The sequence below is a fragment of the Vitis riparia genome, chromosome 18 (genome assembly GCF_004353265.1).
Source record: "Vitis riparia cultivar Riparia Gloire de Montpellier isolate 1030 chromosome 18, EGFV_Vit.rip_1.0, whole genome shotgun sequence".
Lineage (NCBI taxonomy): Eukaryota > Viridiplantae > Streptophyta > Magnoliopsida > Vitales > Vitaceae > Vitis > Vitis riparia.
The window spans coordinates 12556037-12571377 of record NC_048448.1 but is presented as its reverse complement, the minus strand read 5'-3'; the positions used below and the strand labels follow the sequence as shown (position 1 = coordinate 12571377).

General features: G+C 33.2%; 2 protein-coding genes across 2 annotated transcripts; both read left to right on the top strand.

Moving 5' to 3' along the window:
* The first annotated feature begins 1668 nt into the window (after window positions 1-1668).
* Window positions 1669-7597, top strand: LOC117907909 (ER lumen protein-retaining receptor erd-2.2-like). The gene is made up of 6 exons (XM_034821591.1): window positions 1669-2183; window positions 4422-4621; window positions 4751-4891; window positions 5778-5858; window positions 6896-7020; window positions 7110-7597. The coding sequence occupies exons 1-6, from the start codon at window positions 1961-1963 to the stop codon at window positions 7156-7158; spliced, it is 819 nt and encodes a 272-aa protein (XP_034677482.1). The 5' UTR covers window positions 1669-1960; the 3' UTR covers window positions 7159-7597.
* Window positions 7598-12184: 4587 nt separating this feature from the next.
* Window positions 12185-12996, top strand: LOC117907910 (snakin-2). Its single transcript, XM_034821592.1, has 3 exons — window positions 12185-12322; window positions 12412-12460; window positions 12539-12996. Exons 1-3 carry the CDS (start codon window positions 12257-12259, stop codon window positions 12718-12720), a joined length of 297 nt encoding a protein of 98 aa, XP_034677483.1. The 5' UTR covers window positions 12185-12256; the 3' UTR covers window positions 12721-12996.
* The last annotated feature ends 2345 nt before the right edge of the window (window positions 12997-15341 follow it).

Genomic DNA, 15341 nt, shown 5'->3' with positions numbered 1-15341 from the left:
CATATGTGGTATAATTGTCTTAATAAATACCTACTAAAAGAAGGGTATATGAATAACTCTATATGTTTATGTGTTTTCATTAAGAAATTAGAAATCAAATTTGCAATTGTTATAGTATATGTTGACGACTTAACTCTTGTTGGGGTTCCCAAAGAACAATAAATTATTTGAAAGAAAAAAAAAATTGAAATGAAAGATCTTGGAAAAACAAAGTTCTATTTTAGCCTAAAACATTTCCATATGAACAAATCAATCAACACATACTGAGAAATTCCTAAAGTGCTTCCATATAGACAAATCATATCCATTAAGTTCTCCCATAGTAGTTTATTCACTTGAAGTAAAAATGATCCATTTCGTCTTTAAAAAAATAATGAAGAACTACCTGGTTCAAAAGTACCATATCTCAATGCTATTGATGCATTGATGTATCTTATAAATTATACATGACCAGATATTGCATTCTTTATTAACTTGCTTGCGAGATATTGTTTTATGCCAACTCAAAGACATTGAAATAGAGTCAAACATGTACTACAATATCTTCGTGGAACAACCAACATAGGTTTATTTTATTCTAAAGGATTAGAATTTCAGTTGTTTGGATATGCACATGTTGGCTATCTTTCAGACCCCAACAAAGCTTGATTTCAAATGGGATATGTATTTACCTATGATGGTATGACAATATCATATAGATCAATCAAACAAACAATGAAAACATGTGAATTGTCCTCCATCAGAGATAATACAATTGAGTTATATGAAAATAATGTTTCTTGTATTACACAAATAAAATGAAGATTTATAAAATATGATAGAACTAAATATATCTCTCCTTAATTCTTCATACTCATAGGCTTCAAGAAAAAATGTGAAATTGAGGTTCAACAAAATCGATGATGCGATAATCTAGCAGATCTACTCATAAAAATTTTTGTTTTGACTATGTTAAAAAAGTTAAGGTACAACAGTGAAATGTGAATATCGAAAGATTTACTAATTGACATATTGAAAAAATCATAATCATGTCTACATAAAAAAAAGGATACTAATATAAATATACCGTATTTTTTTTTCTTTTCATCCAGGTTTTGTCCCACTAAGTTTTACTAACAAGGTTTTAACAAAATAATCACCATATTATGATTATTCAAGGGGAATGCTATAAAATATGAGAATTTGTAACATAGTGGGAACTTATGGATGATCATTTGTGATGACGTATATATCTTTATAACTCCTTATAAAATGGGGAGACATGTAATGAAAATCCATTTAGTTTTTTTATCGAGCATTCTACTTTCTCTTTTTCACTTTATTTTTCTACAACAAAAGGGTTAATTTTACAAATGAAGGGTTATTTTGCCCCTTTTAACAAAAAATTCCTTTTTTATTTACTTGCTGAAGATTTATCTATTATATAAACTAATTTTGGGAGGTCATTTGTTGCTTTATAATAGTATAAAATACTTCTCCAATCTATGCCCTTGAATAAATCTACAAGAAATCCCCTAGTGAGTAGGGCCATGCTACCAAAAGAAGAAAATAAGAAAGCTAAAATTGAGCTCATATTCATAGTCGTATTCAAGAATTGAACATTTGAACCGAAAAGTCTCTTTTGGGTGCGTGGGGTGGGGGCTTAGTAGCTGACCAGCCCAGCCCAGACGTCATGCAACGGCTCATATCCGTCCGGATCCCCACCGAAGACCGCTCACCAAAGTGCAACGGTTTCCTCCACTACCATAGAAACAAAATATGAAGTGTCGAAGGCTCTCCAATCAGCTACTCGGTGTTGCATATCTTCTCCGAACTCTGATAACCGACACCGTCAGATATTGTTGGAATCAACGATCGAGATCTCAAGTCATCTTTCTCGGGAAAACATTTTCAAACTCTGGAAGATTTGCGTCCCTCGCAGAGCTAAAAAGGTGGTTGGAGAGAGAGAAGAGAGGGGGAAATGAAGGGAAAGAGAACGCCGATCCACACAGTGGCAACATGGGTGAGGAAACAACCGCCAAAGGTGAAGGCCTTTCTGGCGGTGGCTTCAGGGATTGTGGCAGTGATATTCCTCCGAATGGTTGTACGGGATCACGACAGTCTCTTTGTTGCTGCCGAGGCTGTTCACGCCCTCGGTATCTCTATTCTCATTTACAAGCTCACGAAGGAGGGGACTTGTGCCGGTACGTTCTCCTTCTGCATTCTCCTTCTGCATTCCCCTTCTAATCTATTTTCATTTTTGTCTATATTCCGTAGTGCTTCTGTTTTTTTTTTCCTTTTATAGATTTCGAATTCGAATTACTGTTCTGTGTTTTTTTCCTCGTATTTCAATAGTTATTGGGAGAGGTTCTGTCTGTTTGGATGCAAAAAATTTTCCCGAGGGAAAAAGAAAAAGGGATAATTTGTTAGAAAGTCATTATTTTTCCTCTGATTCTCGGATCGAGCAAGCATTGTAAATTTTATCTTGGCCGTTTACCATCAGGCATTTATTGAAACGAATGGTTCTGTATTTCTGAATTCTGTGAAATATTTTCTATCAAAACAAACAGACCCTAAGGAGCCAAAAAAATAGAAAATAAAGAAAACTCTTGAACGAGAAAATTTGACTGTTGTAAACAACAGAAATTTTTTTACTGAGGAATATATCTGTTTGATTGTATCAATTCTACCAATGCTTTGTAGCCCAATGTTATGGGTGGGAATTGAAGGGTTCCTCTTTGTAGAGATCACAATTTCAAACTCTATCTTTATGTTCTTCAATGATAACAGTGATAGTGACGCCCAGCCATATTCAAGATGGGTTAGGTTCAAGGTTTGTTGGAAGAAGATCTTGCCTTAACTGGAGAAATAGTCTTAAAAAAAAGGGGAATCTGTTAAATTTTTAATAGTATCACCCTGACGTCCCGGGCAACACAATTGAATCAGGCCTGTGGTTGGTCCAATTTACCTCTATGAAGTAAATTTAATTGCAGTACCAAACCCTTCTGCCGCTTATGGAGTATTATCAATCAAGGGTGTATTGGATAAATACTCATTTTTTCACAATGAAATAACCACCTAGACAGGAGTGAAGAGGCCTTCCTAAAAAATTTAAATTTTATTTCCATTAATCCAAAATTCAATCTTTAAGGTGTCGTTTGGATATACTTTAAAAGGATAATAACTTTAAAAAACTGTTTAAAAAAATTGTGATATTAAAAAAAATTTACTACCTCAAATTTAAAAATTTTACTAATTAATTTATAAGGATATGATAAATTCATAACTTTTTATATTAAAATTTCTATAGTTTACATAAAAGTCCATACTATTTTCTAATTTTAAAAATAGAAAACAAAAAGTGCATCCAAATAAACACTAAGTACTCTTTATTAAGATTTAATGTTAAGGGATTATGCTAACGAAAGCAACCTAACCACACAACACTCACCATTGTTGAAATGTCTTTTCTTTGGGGGTAAAACCATGGGTTTATATTCTGGCCATAACAACAATTAGTAAATCTCAAGGGGATATGGAGTTTTAGCATATTTGAGATGGATACTCCTGTTGAGGGTCTTATACCCGATCATGCTCACACTCTTTCACATTCTTGACATGGCAAACTCCTATCCTTCTTAACCATGCTGACTAAACGCCTCTTCTTCTTCTTGAGAGGTGAATTTAAAACTTGATCTCTAACTATTGAGGTTTTTGAATTCTAAAAGATGAGAGATAACACCATAGATTTCTAACTTTTTCTCCACGATTAGGCCTTATGATTTTTCGTATTTGGAAGCCTTTTTATAATTAAAAAAAACAAATTCTTAATTGATTAGAATTCATACGCATGAGTTCTTTAATTTTTAGCTAGTAAAAGACATTTAGAAAATCAATTTTTACCTCTAAAAATCGCAAGCTGATCCATCATTCAAGGGGAATCAATTGTTCATGAATGTGAAAGTTGTTGAAGACAAATTGTCATGTTGACAATGAATTGGCTCTAGGGGATGATCTGCCAGCCCATGCCATTTTAAAGCAGGACATTTCATTATTGTGCCATCAGTCATACCACCATAGTTACCTGAAATTTAGGTGAAATCTGCTTTATGAACATATTGAAACTCTGCTATCACCGTTTGAACTCAAATAAGACCAAGACAGAAGTGGCACACTTAAATGTCTGATTGGGCCAAAATTGTCAGCATGTTGTGTATATAGCATTTTTGACATTATGTCTCGTTGTAGCTCTATCATCCAATGAGGTCAATATAGCTAAACTATACCACAGACTTTTTGATTAATTCGTGTTCTTTTGGTATTATTTTCACATGGCTGTTGATGGATCTTGATTGTAACTTCCATTTTTTCTCTTTCGGCTCTATTATGTTATTTTATTTTACCTTTTTGATAGGTCCTTCATTGTTTTGAACTCTTTGCAGGACTTTCGCTAAAATCACAAGAACTAACTGCTATATTTTTAGCTGTTAGACTGTACTGCAGTTTGGTTATGGAATATGATATACACACCATACTTGATTCAGCCACATTGGGAACAACCCTGTGGGTTATTTATATGATTCGTTTTAAACTGATGTCCAGCTATATGGATGACAAGGACAACTTTAAAATTTATTATGTGGTGAGTGCTGCCACCCATTTTAAAATCAGATACTTCTAACCTGACTAAATGATATTAGCGAATTCAACAGTGCAATTTGATCATTTAATTTTTTCTTAATCAATGTGTGTTTTTTTGGTTTGGATCTAGGTCATACCTTGTGCTCTACTGTCTCTTATTATTCATCCATCCACTCCACATCATATTATAAACAGGGTTTGTTGGGCTTTCTGTGTTTATTTGGAAGCTATCTCTGTACTACCCCAACTACGTGTGATGCAGAACACAAAGGTATAATATAGAGTGACATAGAGAAATATATGCCTTTGAACCAACAAAAAGGAAAAATTGTAAGGCTAAAAAAACAGAATGACTTAAGTTAGGAACTCTTATACAAAGAGTAGGAGTTTACTTTACATTTTTTTTGATAAGTATAGGAGTTTACTTTACATTGAGGTAGTAAAATTCTTTTTACTTTATTATATTTATGTAAACTGATTTAAAAATCATCTTTTTAAGGTAAGTCTCTTCTATTTGTATAAGAGTTCTTGTTATTTTTTGTTTTTTTGAAAACAAAAAATGAAAAGTATATCTATATACATACCACCTTAGTGATGTGCTTCTAATTCTGTTATTCTTTTTTTTAAATAAAAAATGATATGAGAAATTATGGAAGTACCCTTCTTCCTTCTTCCAAACCCCTCTAATCCCATTTTTTTCCATTCTTTTCCCTTGCCTTCTTCCTGTGCCCCATTTCATTTTCTTTCCTTCCCATTCATCCCATGTTTTTCTCCACTTTAAATTTTAGAAAAAGAAAAAGAGAGAGAGGGAGGAGCTGCTAGAAGATGAGATTCAGGTTATGTGTTGTACAAGGGAAGAATATGAGTATACTTTTGTAACTTCACATATCCTTTTTCATTTAAAAAAATGCATTAGGGGATTTGAGGGGGAAAAGGTGGTTCAAATGGAATCCCCTTTGCTTTTTTAACTCCATAAGTTGAAATGACAAGTACAACTATTCTGGTAAACTTTCTGTTAATGTCCTTTCAAAAATGTCTGATACAATTAATGCCCTATCTAATTAAATCCTTGATCATAATCATACAGTTATTTTTTCTCTTGTTTATACAGATGAGTCATGCAACTATTTTCTCTCTCATTTCTTTTTCTTTTTCAGATTGTTGAGCCCTTTACGGCTCATTATGTATTTGCACTGGGAGTTGCAAGGTTCTTGAGTTGTGCGCATTGGGTCCTCCAGGTTTGATCTTGCAGATAATTCCTATAAATTCCATCTGTGTTGATATGATTTGGTTCATGGAAACTTATGTGGTACGATAATCACCTTCCCAACCAGTATGTTCTGTAGGATACCTCTAGATACTAAAAATTAGTCCGGGGCTCTTTTCAGTATAATGGGAATGCCTAACACTAGTTTGGGGACTCGCAAGCTAATCTTTGTTTTGAAATATGTTGAGAAAGTATGATGTGAAGGTAGCGTTTGGTAGAACATAATGTTTTATGACTTAAAAATGACTTTAAATTAAATTATATTTTAGTTTTTTTGTTTAAAACATATTACTAAATTCTTACTTTAAGTATTAGGGTTGTTTGGTAAAATTAATTTAGAATCAAAAGTCATTTTAGCAAACATATTTAGTATATTCTTCTATACTTTACACCCTCTTAAGTGTTTTGTCGTTTACAAAACTGCACAAGTTTTTACACTCTTTCTTATTCAATATTTGAGATGAAGTGATGCCCATGGAAGAGATACATTGTTTAAATTGTGATCACTAATTTTGGACTTTTTACTATCAGAGTTGGTCCTTCTACTGTTATCCCACTATTCCAAACAGCTATACACATGTCCCAAGTTTGACAGAGCACATACACATATATCTAGTGTATTGGAGAATTGTTATAGGAATCCTTATGTCTCATGAAGTTGACAATTGTATTAAACTACTAATCAGCAAAGCTTTGCCCATTAAGCAAGAGGATTGATGGATTTGATATGGTATTTAATGCACTTGAAAGTTTCCCATTTTCTGTTCATAGGAATTAGATTAATGAAATGAAAGAGGTTGAGACTTGATGGTTGGTTCTGGTTCTTTTTTAAGCCTTAGGAGATCCATGTTGGGGAGTGTTCTGCCCATCTCATGGTAGATGGGTACAAATATTTGGTTACTCAATTAATATTATAGACATTACGGTCAACAAATTGTCAGTGTTTGTGGTAATATGCAGCTATCTATAGGTCTAACCTGATCGACTTTTGTTTCCTTGTTGATGCAGGTAATGGATTCGCAGGGACGCATACTAACAGCATTGGGGTATGGACTATGGCCTTCAATGGTCCTCCTTTCAGAAATTGTCCAGACTTTTATTTTGGCGGACTTCTGCTATTACTATGTGAAGAGGTGCGCAATGTGTCTTCATGCTCCAAAAATCCATCCTTATTTAATGTTTCCTGACTAGAGAGCACACTGAAAAATCTTTCTGGTTGCAGCCTTGTAGGTGGACAACTTGTGCTACGCCTCCCCTCTGGAGTGGTGTGAGTTAAAAGATTTTGCTTCCCAGGTAGGATAAGAAATGCAGATGTGCAAGTTTTGCCGCTCTAATGTACTCTCAATTTGCCGTAAATATATAATTTAGCAGTGATTCGACTTAAGCCAAGTTAACTTATTGGTGTCAGCATTGGTATTTAGCTAGTGGGTTAATGTTCTCTTCAAATGATGCATGCTCCCAAAAGCTATCCTTACAATTATTTAGTAACCAAAGCTGTTGTTAGTTGTTACACTATAGAGCTCTTAAAAAATTAGAAGACTTTGATGAATGGGAAAAGAATCGACATGGTGATTAGAATTTAGAACAGCATGGAGTGCCCTGTTATGTGAAGATGATGTTTAAAAAAAGAAGTGCAGGTCTTTTGTTCTGCACTAAGCAATGGGTGTCATTGTAGCAGAATAATGGAGTGGGCTCCTAGCTTTGTAGCTCTTTTTTTTTTTTTTTTTTTTAATTATTATTATTTTTATTTGGTAATAGGGAAATGTGTGGTATGGTATAATAATAAAAAAAAATTAAAAATTAAAAAAATTTAAAACTTATATAATCCTTAGTTAAAGGTAACATTTATTCAAGTAAAGGAAATATCTATATTATTAAAAAAATATATAAATTCATATTAAATTTGAATTTTATAAATTTGGGTTTTTATCCCACTCCATTTTTTAACATATTTTCCTAGTGATGTTTACAGTTTTATCCATAGGATGGTTGAAATTTCAACATATCGCCCTCATATACCCTAGTGAGATGAGGCAATATATTTAATGCAATTCTGAATTCGTTGAACGAAAACGATTGCTTTTCAAAATATGGTCGATGCTTTGTTAACTCTTTGTCACAAAAATGATAAGACATTCAAATTTTGGATTTTTTGGATTTTGAATATTCATTTTATATTTATTTATTTTAATGAATATAAATTCAAGCAAGATTTTAAGTACATCGTGTCGGCGGTGATGCATTGGAGGAGTTGTGTGTGGCAATAAAAAAATATATGGAAACCATATGTATAATTGAGGCGTGTATGAAAGTCCATTATTGAATTGAAAAGTATCTTAAATTTATAATTTTGCATGATTTTGGAAAAAAAATGGAGCCATTGATGTATATACACTTGCTTCTAGTGGCCATGTTGTGGAGTTGTTTTATTCAATTTTGGAATTGTACAAAATATATGACGGTCCTTCTGATCTTGGTCCCTCGTTTGGCATTAATAGTTGTGATTTAAAAAAATAAAAAATAAAAAATTGGTTTATCCTTTTACGGGACAAACTAATTTCACGAAAATTGCTCTTTCTTTCTAAAATTGGTATATCCTTCTAATTTTATGAAAATTGCTCATTAATTTTGAAGAGAAAATGTTGCAAGTTTTTTTCTCACTCGCCACTTACCTTTTGGGGTGTTGGATAAAAGGTATATCCATGATTAATGTTAAATGCTCAATTCTTTGTTGAAAGATGAAAAAGAAAGATAAAATTAAAGTTGAGATGAAACATTCTAAACTTGTACATATAGGCATATTTTACTTATCTTAATGGAATTTGTTATGTCCATTTTATTAGCACTCCGAAAGCACATGTAAGGGGAGGAATGTGATCAAAACTAGATTAGAATGAGGAGGTGAAGATGGATAAAGGGGACAACCGATAAGGAAAAATAAATCAATATAAGATACTCTCTTATTTTTGCTACCTCCTTTGCCATATCAATGGTTCCAAAGTCCTCAACTTTGAAATGTCACACTTTAATCACTACAATCCTTAGAGCGAATGTGGCCTAGACTCTTAAGGATGTCCTCACATGGAGACTCTTATCAAAGAGGCATCTTATAAACTAAAGTAAGATGAGGGATTATGCGAATGCCTTTGTGGAGTTTAGGGGCAAAGAGGAGGAAGGCAAAAAAAAATGATGGGGAGTGGTCGATGGTCATGGGGCCAAAGAACCCTTTTATTATATAAATATGAGTTTATATTAATGAAATTTCGTTATTTTATTACTCGTTTCTTAATGTGTTATTGGTAGTATGAAGTCTCATGTTATTTAGTAAGAGGGTTTCAATTTAGAAATTGTTTATCTTGGATTGTCTAGTACCCTTACGGTGATGACTTTTATGATGAAGGTACAAAGTGTTTATAAGAAAGACTAGTTCAAGAATTGCTTTTCTTGGACTATCTAATACCTTTAGGTTGATACTCTGAAGGTAAAAGCACAAGGTGCTTATTGAATCAATTTTGTGGAAAAAGGTTCATTGATATAGTTTTTTAACTTACAAGCATGTTATAGTGTGGTATGACCATCTCATCCATCCAAGCCAACTTTTGCACTCCTTTCCTTTGGGCTGCCAAAGCTCAATATGGTCCTTCCTAATTTGGGTAATTTCCTTTCGTTAGAGTCCTTAAAATTCTCAAAACACTTTGCGGAGAACCAAGTCTCATTCAACAAACCTTATTTTTTGAACCATTTTGCCATATGCACCGACAATATGTTGTTAGTAGTTGGAAATTCTTAATTCTATTACCTCGCATTGTTATTCCAATAGGTCTAGCTTAACACTCCCCTTAGTATAAACATTTTGATATCTGTCATTATCATGACTTCAATCTTGTAACCAAGTACAAAGGGATTTCCTCCTCATAGGTTCTATTTTTGTTATTCAATAAATCCTTTTATCTAGAATCTCTTTGTCTTTCTTTACCTTTTGTTAAGATAATCCAGTAGGGTATTATGTGTTGCTTTTACCTATTTGTTGCCTTATAAGCACTAAAATAGGTGGGTGATACTTGCCCAATGCTAGGAAGCCTATAAAAAATGATTGTGAGAAAAAACAAGATATGTAAAAAAGAATAAAAAGTCTTTTTTAGGCTTCCATCCCTTTATCTTTAAAAGAAAAGAGATTATCGATGTATTCATTAAAGATGAATCTCCGAGTCATTCCCCCAGCATTTCTTTGCTTACAAGTCACCCAAGAGCGAGGATTTGTGCTAACTTTGTTAAACAAAGGATCATTATGAATATTGATTACTAACACATTGTAAACTTATCATGCAATGATATTGCATTCTCTAATTTTTATTTTAAACAATTTTATTTCTATTAGAAATGATTATTCATTTATTAATTTGGAAAATCAGCCTTGGCTTATTTTTGTTATTGTTTTAAGGGAAAATGAAATATTAATTGGTAGACACTTTACATAATTCAAACGAATTTCAAAAAGGTTGATGGACAATGAACACAAAACAACAAATCAAATTACCTAGTGTATTGGTCAAGTGAATTCGACTACTGTACTTGAGTAGCTTGAATCACTCCAAAACATACCATATAACTCATTTACAGTTGTTTACGTTGAATCGTTTCCTCAAGAAATCGAGTATTCATTTCCTCGAGAAATCGAGTATTCATTTCTCCGAGAAAATAAGGATTCAAGCATGATTCATCAAGAAAGAGAATATTTTTCTGTTATTTGGACACATCTTCCAAAGTGGTACACTTGTCCAAATAACCAAACTATAAATAGGAAGCATGATTCTGTGAGCGAATTAATAAAAAATTTACAACCAAAACACTTGGTATGAAACATGAGTTACTGAAGTACCATGTCATCCTAGAATAATTTTTTTTTCCTATCACACCTTTTCCACCATACCAAACAAAAGCAGTCTAAAGGCTTCCACCCACTCAAAGAAACGCGTAGAATAACCTTATAATATCTCAACGAAAAAATGAAAAAGAAGCACTTTCCAAGATTTTTCTCGAAAACACGATGGTTAAAAATTGTCACACGAAACTCGTCTTATCGCACTGTTCTCTTGCTCAAGAGAAAAACAAAACTAACGGCCCTTTCTGGGGGCCCAGAGTGGGGTTGGGCCTGGAGCCTTGGACCACTTGGATACTCACGCTATCAAATCGGACCAAGAGTGCGACTGGACTGACGACGTGGCAGGGGATGATCATTGAACACAACCAAGTACAGCTGTATCCCTCTATCCCATGACAGACACTGTCTAGCTGTCCTAGTTAATTAATACCAAAGCTCTCACCAACTCCAATTCAGCCCCCAAACACTCCCCTAAAGTGACGCCGCTTCGGATAGCGCACGTGTGGACGCTTTGACTCACCCCTTTGCTTCCGTCTCGGTTTTGTTGTTGTGGTTTTCTCTTTGTTTTCGTTTTTTCCTTCTGACAGGGCTTTGGTTCCCCTGGGTAATGTTTCTCTGCATGGCACCGCCAAGATGTACTTCCCCCAAACAAAAACATATTTAGGAAGTAGGATAAACATAGCTGGTTGTGGGGGCCCCTGGAAGGGAATCGGATTAGGTTGTGATAAAGAGGAAAGGAATCTACAATAATACATATGAGGGTTCAAAAGAGTCGGCGTAACAGGTGTATGATTTTATTAGGCTTAAATGGCACCATGGATTGGATTAATCTCCGCCGCTTGATCACGGTGGTCACCATGTAGCTCTCAGACCTGCCCCCTCCCCTTATCCTTTCCATCAACCACTTCAGATTTATCAAATCTTTTAATTGACGTAACCCCATTACAGGGTTCATTAATCTTATGTTTTTTCCTTGTTTAGCCACAATTTCAAGTAGAAGGTAGAAGGTAAAAGACGAGTGGTATTGCACTTTCTATTCAATGTGTATGAATCCGGAGGGCCATGTTATTCATAGACGTTTGTTTTGAATTGAAGAATCATAAAATCCAAGCGTAAAAGCAAGTAGACTTGAAGACAACGTCTCTTACTAAAAGCACAGGGAGCGCCAACCAAGACGCAAGAAGGAATAATAGAAAGAGCCAGGGCCAGATAGATACATCAACCACATATGCCTGAGAGTATGCCCACTTTCACTAGCTGATTGGCTTGAAGCGGGGTCCTCTTCCCAAATAAAAGATCAAATGCCTCCGCGTAATACAGTGATAGGTTAGGAATGTCGCGTCCTGGCATGCACCCACCCTATTCATTGCGTTCTTCTCCTGTTTTTTTTTCCCTATAAATACGACACACACCTCTCTCTCATTTCATATACCATACCTCCCATCCTAAGATACAAACCAAAACCTCTCTTTCCCACCCTTAAAGCCATGGCCATCTCCAAAACTCTCATTGCTTCACTTCTCATTTCTCTTCTTGTTTACCAGATTACTGAGGCGGTAAGTTTTCAAGATTTTTTGGTTTGGTATATGTCAGGGTTTCAATATTTTTGCTTATAATACTAATTATACGTTTGGAGTTTCAGGCGGCGACCACCAGCGGCGACGGAGCGAGTTCTCCGACCGAGAAAATGGGTAGATATCATTGAATTCATCTAGTTATAGTTCCTTTGAATTGCAGGGTTGATGAATTAATATATACACCATTTTCAGATTGCGGGGCAGCATGCAGTGCGAGGTGTAGGCTGTCGTCGAGGCCAAATCTGTGCAAAAGGGCATGTGGGACTTGCTGCGCTCGTTGCAACTGCGTCCCTCCAGGCACTTCTGGTAACCAAGAGATCTGCCCCTGCTACGCCAACATGACCACCCGTGGCAACAAACGCAAGTGCCCTTAAACCACTGCTTAAGGTGGAACCCGGCAGGTTGAAATAAAGGGCCCTTTAATAATTAATAAATGAGTATGATAGATTGTATATGGTCTGAGTGGCTTTCTCTTTCGGTGTGGGCTCTTACCAAGAACAGTAGTACTGGAGAACAATCGCTCTTGTTGTCTTCCTTCTACCATACGTAATAATAATTAGGCATTTCTATGGTTTACAATTCAATCCCCGTAAACTTGTGTAATATATTGAGTTGAGAAGAAATAAGAAGTACTTTCCCTGTTAGTTTAATACCATGTTTGGTTTATAGAAAAGTACAAAAATAATTTTCTGCTTAATTTTACTATAAAAAATCAAATAGAAGTATATGTTAATGTTTATAAATTATTAAATTTCATTATTTTTTCAATGATAGTGTATCTTTGAGCCTCCACGATTTTAAAATATGTCGATATGATTTAAAGAGACTCATATTTATACAATATTAAAAAATTTCTCTCGTATCTAAAGAGGATATCATAATTGTTATAATTTATCATATATATAGTTACGACAAGATTGAAATGGAGTAATCCAATTAGTACAACTAGATTCGGAAAAAGGGCACATATTTATCATGATGAATGTGGGATACATAAATATGATCCAAACCTAATCAAGGGTTGGGTCGAACATGATTTGTCTACCTTCAAATGTTTTGATGCATGTACGTATTATTGGTCAGTGTCTTGTCACTTTTTAATGTGTGTATATGATAAATGCACATTTTCCATTTGAGAGATTTTAAATTCTGAAATAAATTAAAAAAGAAAAAAGTGGAATAAAAGCAACATGTAGAGGGCAAATGAGATTGGACCCTCACTTGCAATTTAATATCAGAAAGCAAAAACATTAATGATGGATACAATGTTTTTTTTTTCAGAGCTACTACATGTTCCTCGTGAGCTTTCGAGTCACCCGAAAGCTTCATAAAGGTCTCCATGACAGTAAAAGGTTTGTTAATGTTTTATTTTCAATTATTATCGATATTTATATAATTATTTTTAAAATAATTTTAAAAACGAATAAAAATAATTAAAATATATTCTAAAAAAAATCCTTATTTTCCAAAAAAAAGCATTTTTGTTAACAAATTATTAAATGTGTTTTTCCAGTCTGGGTTGAAACCCCACCTCGTTCTGGGTTGAATACCCCATATGGACTGACCTTTTGTGGAGTTTGGGCTAGATCAAATTTAGGCCCGGTCTTGCAAGGGTAATCTAATTTCTAACTCATTTTGTCACTTATATCAAGCAAGAAAATGTATAATGTAAAAATAATTATAATATTCCTTTCTAACCAATGATAATTATTCTATTCTAAATGTGTTGGATGTGGCTTTGGCTATTTCGGGATGAGACTTTTGTTTGTATCGAAATTTAAGAGTTCATTTGGGAACTAATTTTTAGATTGATTTTATATTTTTTAGAACAAAAAACAAGGTTTGATAATAAAAAGTTATTTTTTATTTTTCATTCTTAAGAACATAAAATAGTATGTTTTTAGATAATATTTTTTTATAATTTTTTTTTGTTTTCACTTGTTTTTTTTTTTAATGATTATTTTAAGAAATAATTATGTAAACATGTAAAATCATTAAATATAAAACACTAGATATAAAAATTATTTTTAAAAATATTAAAAATAAATTAAAAGTATTTTAAGTTTTCAAATATATTATTGTTATACAAAAATAAAAAAAATAATTTTCAAAAATTGTTCTTATAAATTATTTTTCAAAATTATTTTCAAAAATAGCTACCCAACAATGTAATAAATATCTAGCCGTATCTCATTCATCCTGGTTTGTTTCTAGACTCTAGAGTCACTGTTTAGATGGAGAGGCATTACTACAACCTCAACCAAAAAGTATAATTAATGTAATATAATTGGTATTTTGTCAAATAATCTCATCATTTGAGTATTCCATGCAAATTTCATTTTAATATTTTATATAAAATATAATACTTTTTGTATGAAAAATATGAAGAAAAGGTTTATAATATCTTAAGAGCTTGTTTGGAAGAGTTTTTAAAAATAGTTTTTTATTTTTAAAAATAGAAAATATTTTAAAAAAATTCCATTTTTTAATTAGTTTAAAAAAATCTTATTTTTTTAAAAGCAAGTAAGTTTTCACATTTTCTAAAGAATTTACTATTATTTTTCATTTTAAAAATAAAAAATAGAAAATGTATTCAAACAAGAATTTATGGTCACATTAAAGAAATATTTGACCAAATTACTTTTCATACTTTACAAAATTACTTCATGGGTGATCTAATGTTACTTTTTAATATCACAATATTATATGATTTTCTTTTCTTTTCTTTTTCCCTTTTTTTTTTTCCTGTGGTGTGACACAGAGGTTGGATCTTGTCGGCCCTTAATTTGCTTAGTCCAGTAAGCAAACAAGCCCGGCGGCCCGTCTTTATCAATATTGGGATGGGCCATCTTCAAATTTTATTAACGGCCGCCCAAGTGCCATAAAAGGAAAACCTAATTTTACCTCTTGCTAAATTCAAGCAAAAAATTCCATCCTCATCTATATTTTTGAAGCTTGATGCTCATTTGTTAATTATTTCTTTATTTCATTATAT

Bases quoted from the DNA above. Each gene is read 5' to 3' on its own strand.
- LOC117907909 (XM_034821591.1), top strand. From the start codon at position 1,961: ATGAAGGGAAAGAGAACGCCGATCCACACAGTGGCAACATGGGTGAGG. The intron at 5,859-6,895 runs GTTTGATCTTGC...TTGTTGATGCAG, and splicing joins GTGCGCATTGGGTCCTCCAG to GTAATGGATTCGCAGGGACG. The intron at 7,021-7,109 runs GTGCGCAATGTG...TTCTGGTTGCAG, and splicing joins TGCTATTACTATGTGAAGAG to CCTTGTAGGTGGACAACTTG.
- LOC117907910 (XM_034821592.1), top strand. From the start codon at position 12,257: ATGGCCATCTCCAAAACTCTCATTGCTTCACTTCTCATTTCTCTTCTT. The intron at 12,323-12,411 runs GCGGTAAGTTTT...TTGGAGTTTCAG, and splicing joins TTGTTTACCAGATTACTGAG to GCGGCGACCACCAGCGGCGA. The intron at 12,461-12,538 runs GTAGATATCATT...CACCATTTTCAG, and splicing joins TTCTCCGACCGAGAAAATGG to ATTGCGGGGCAGCATGCAGT.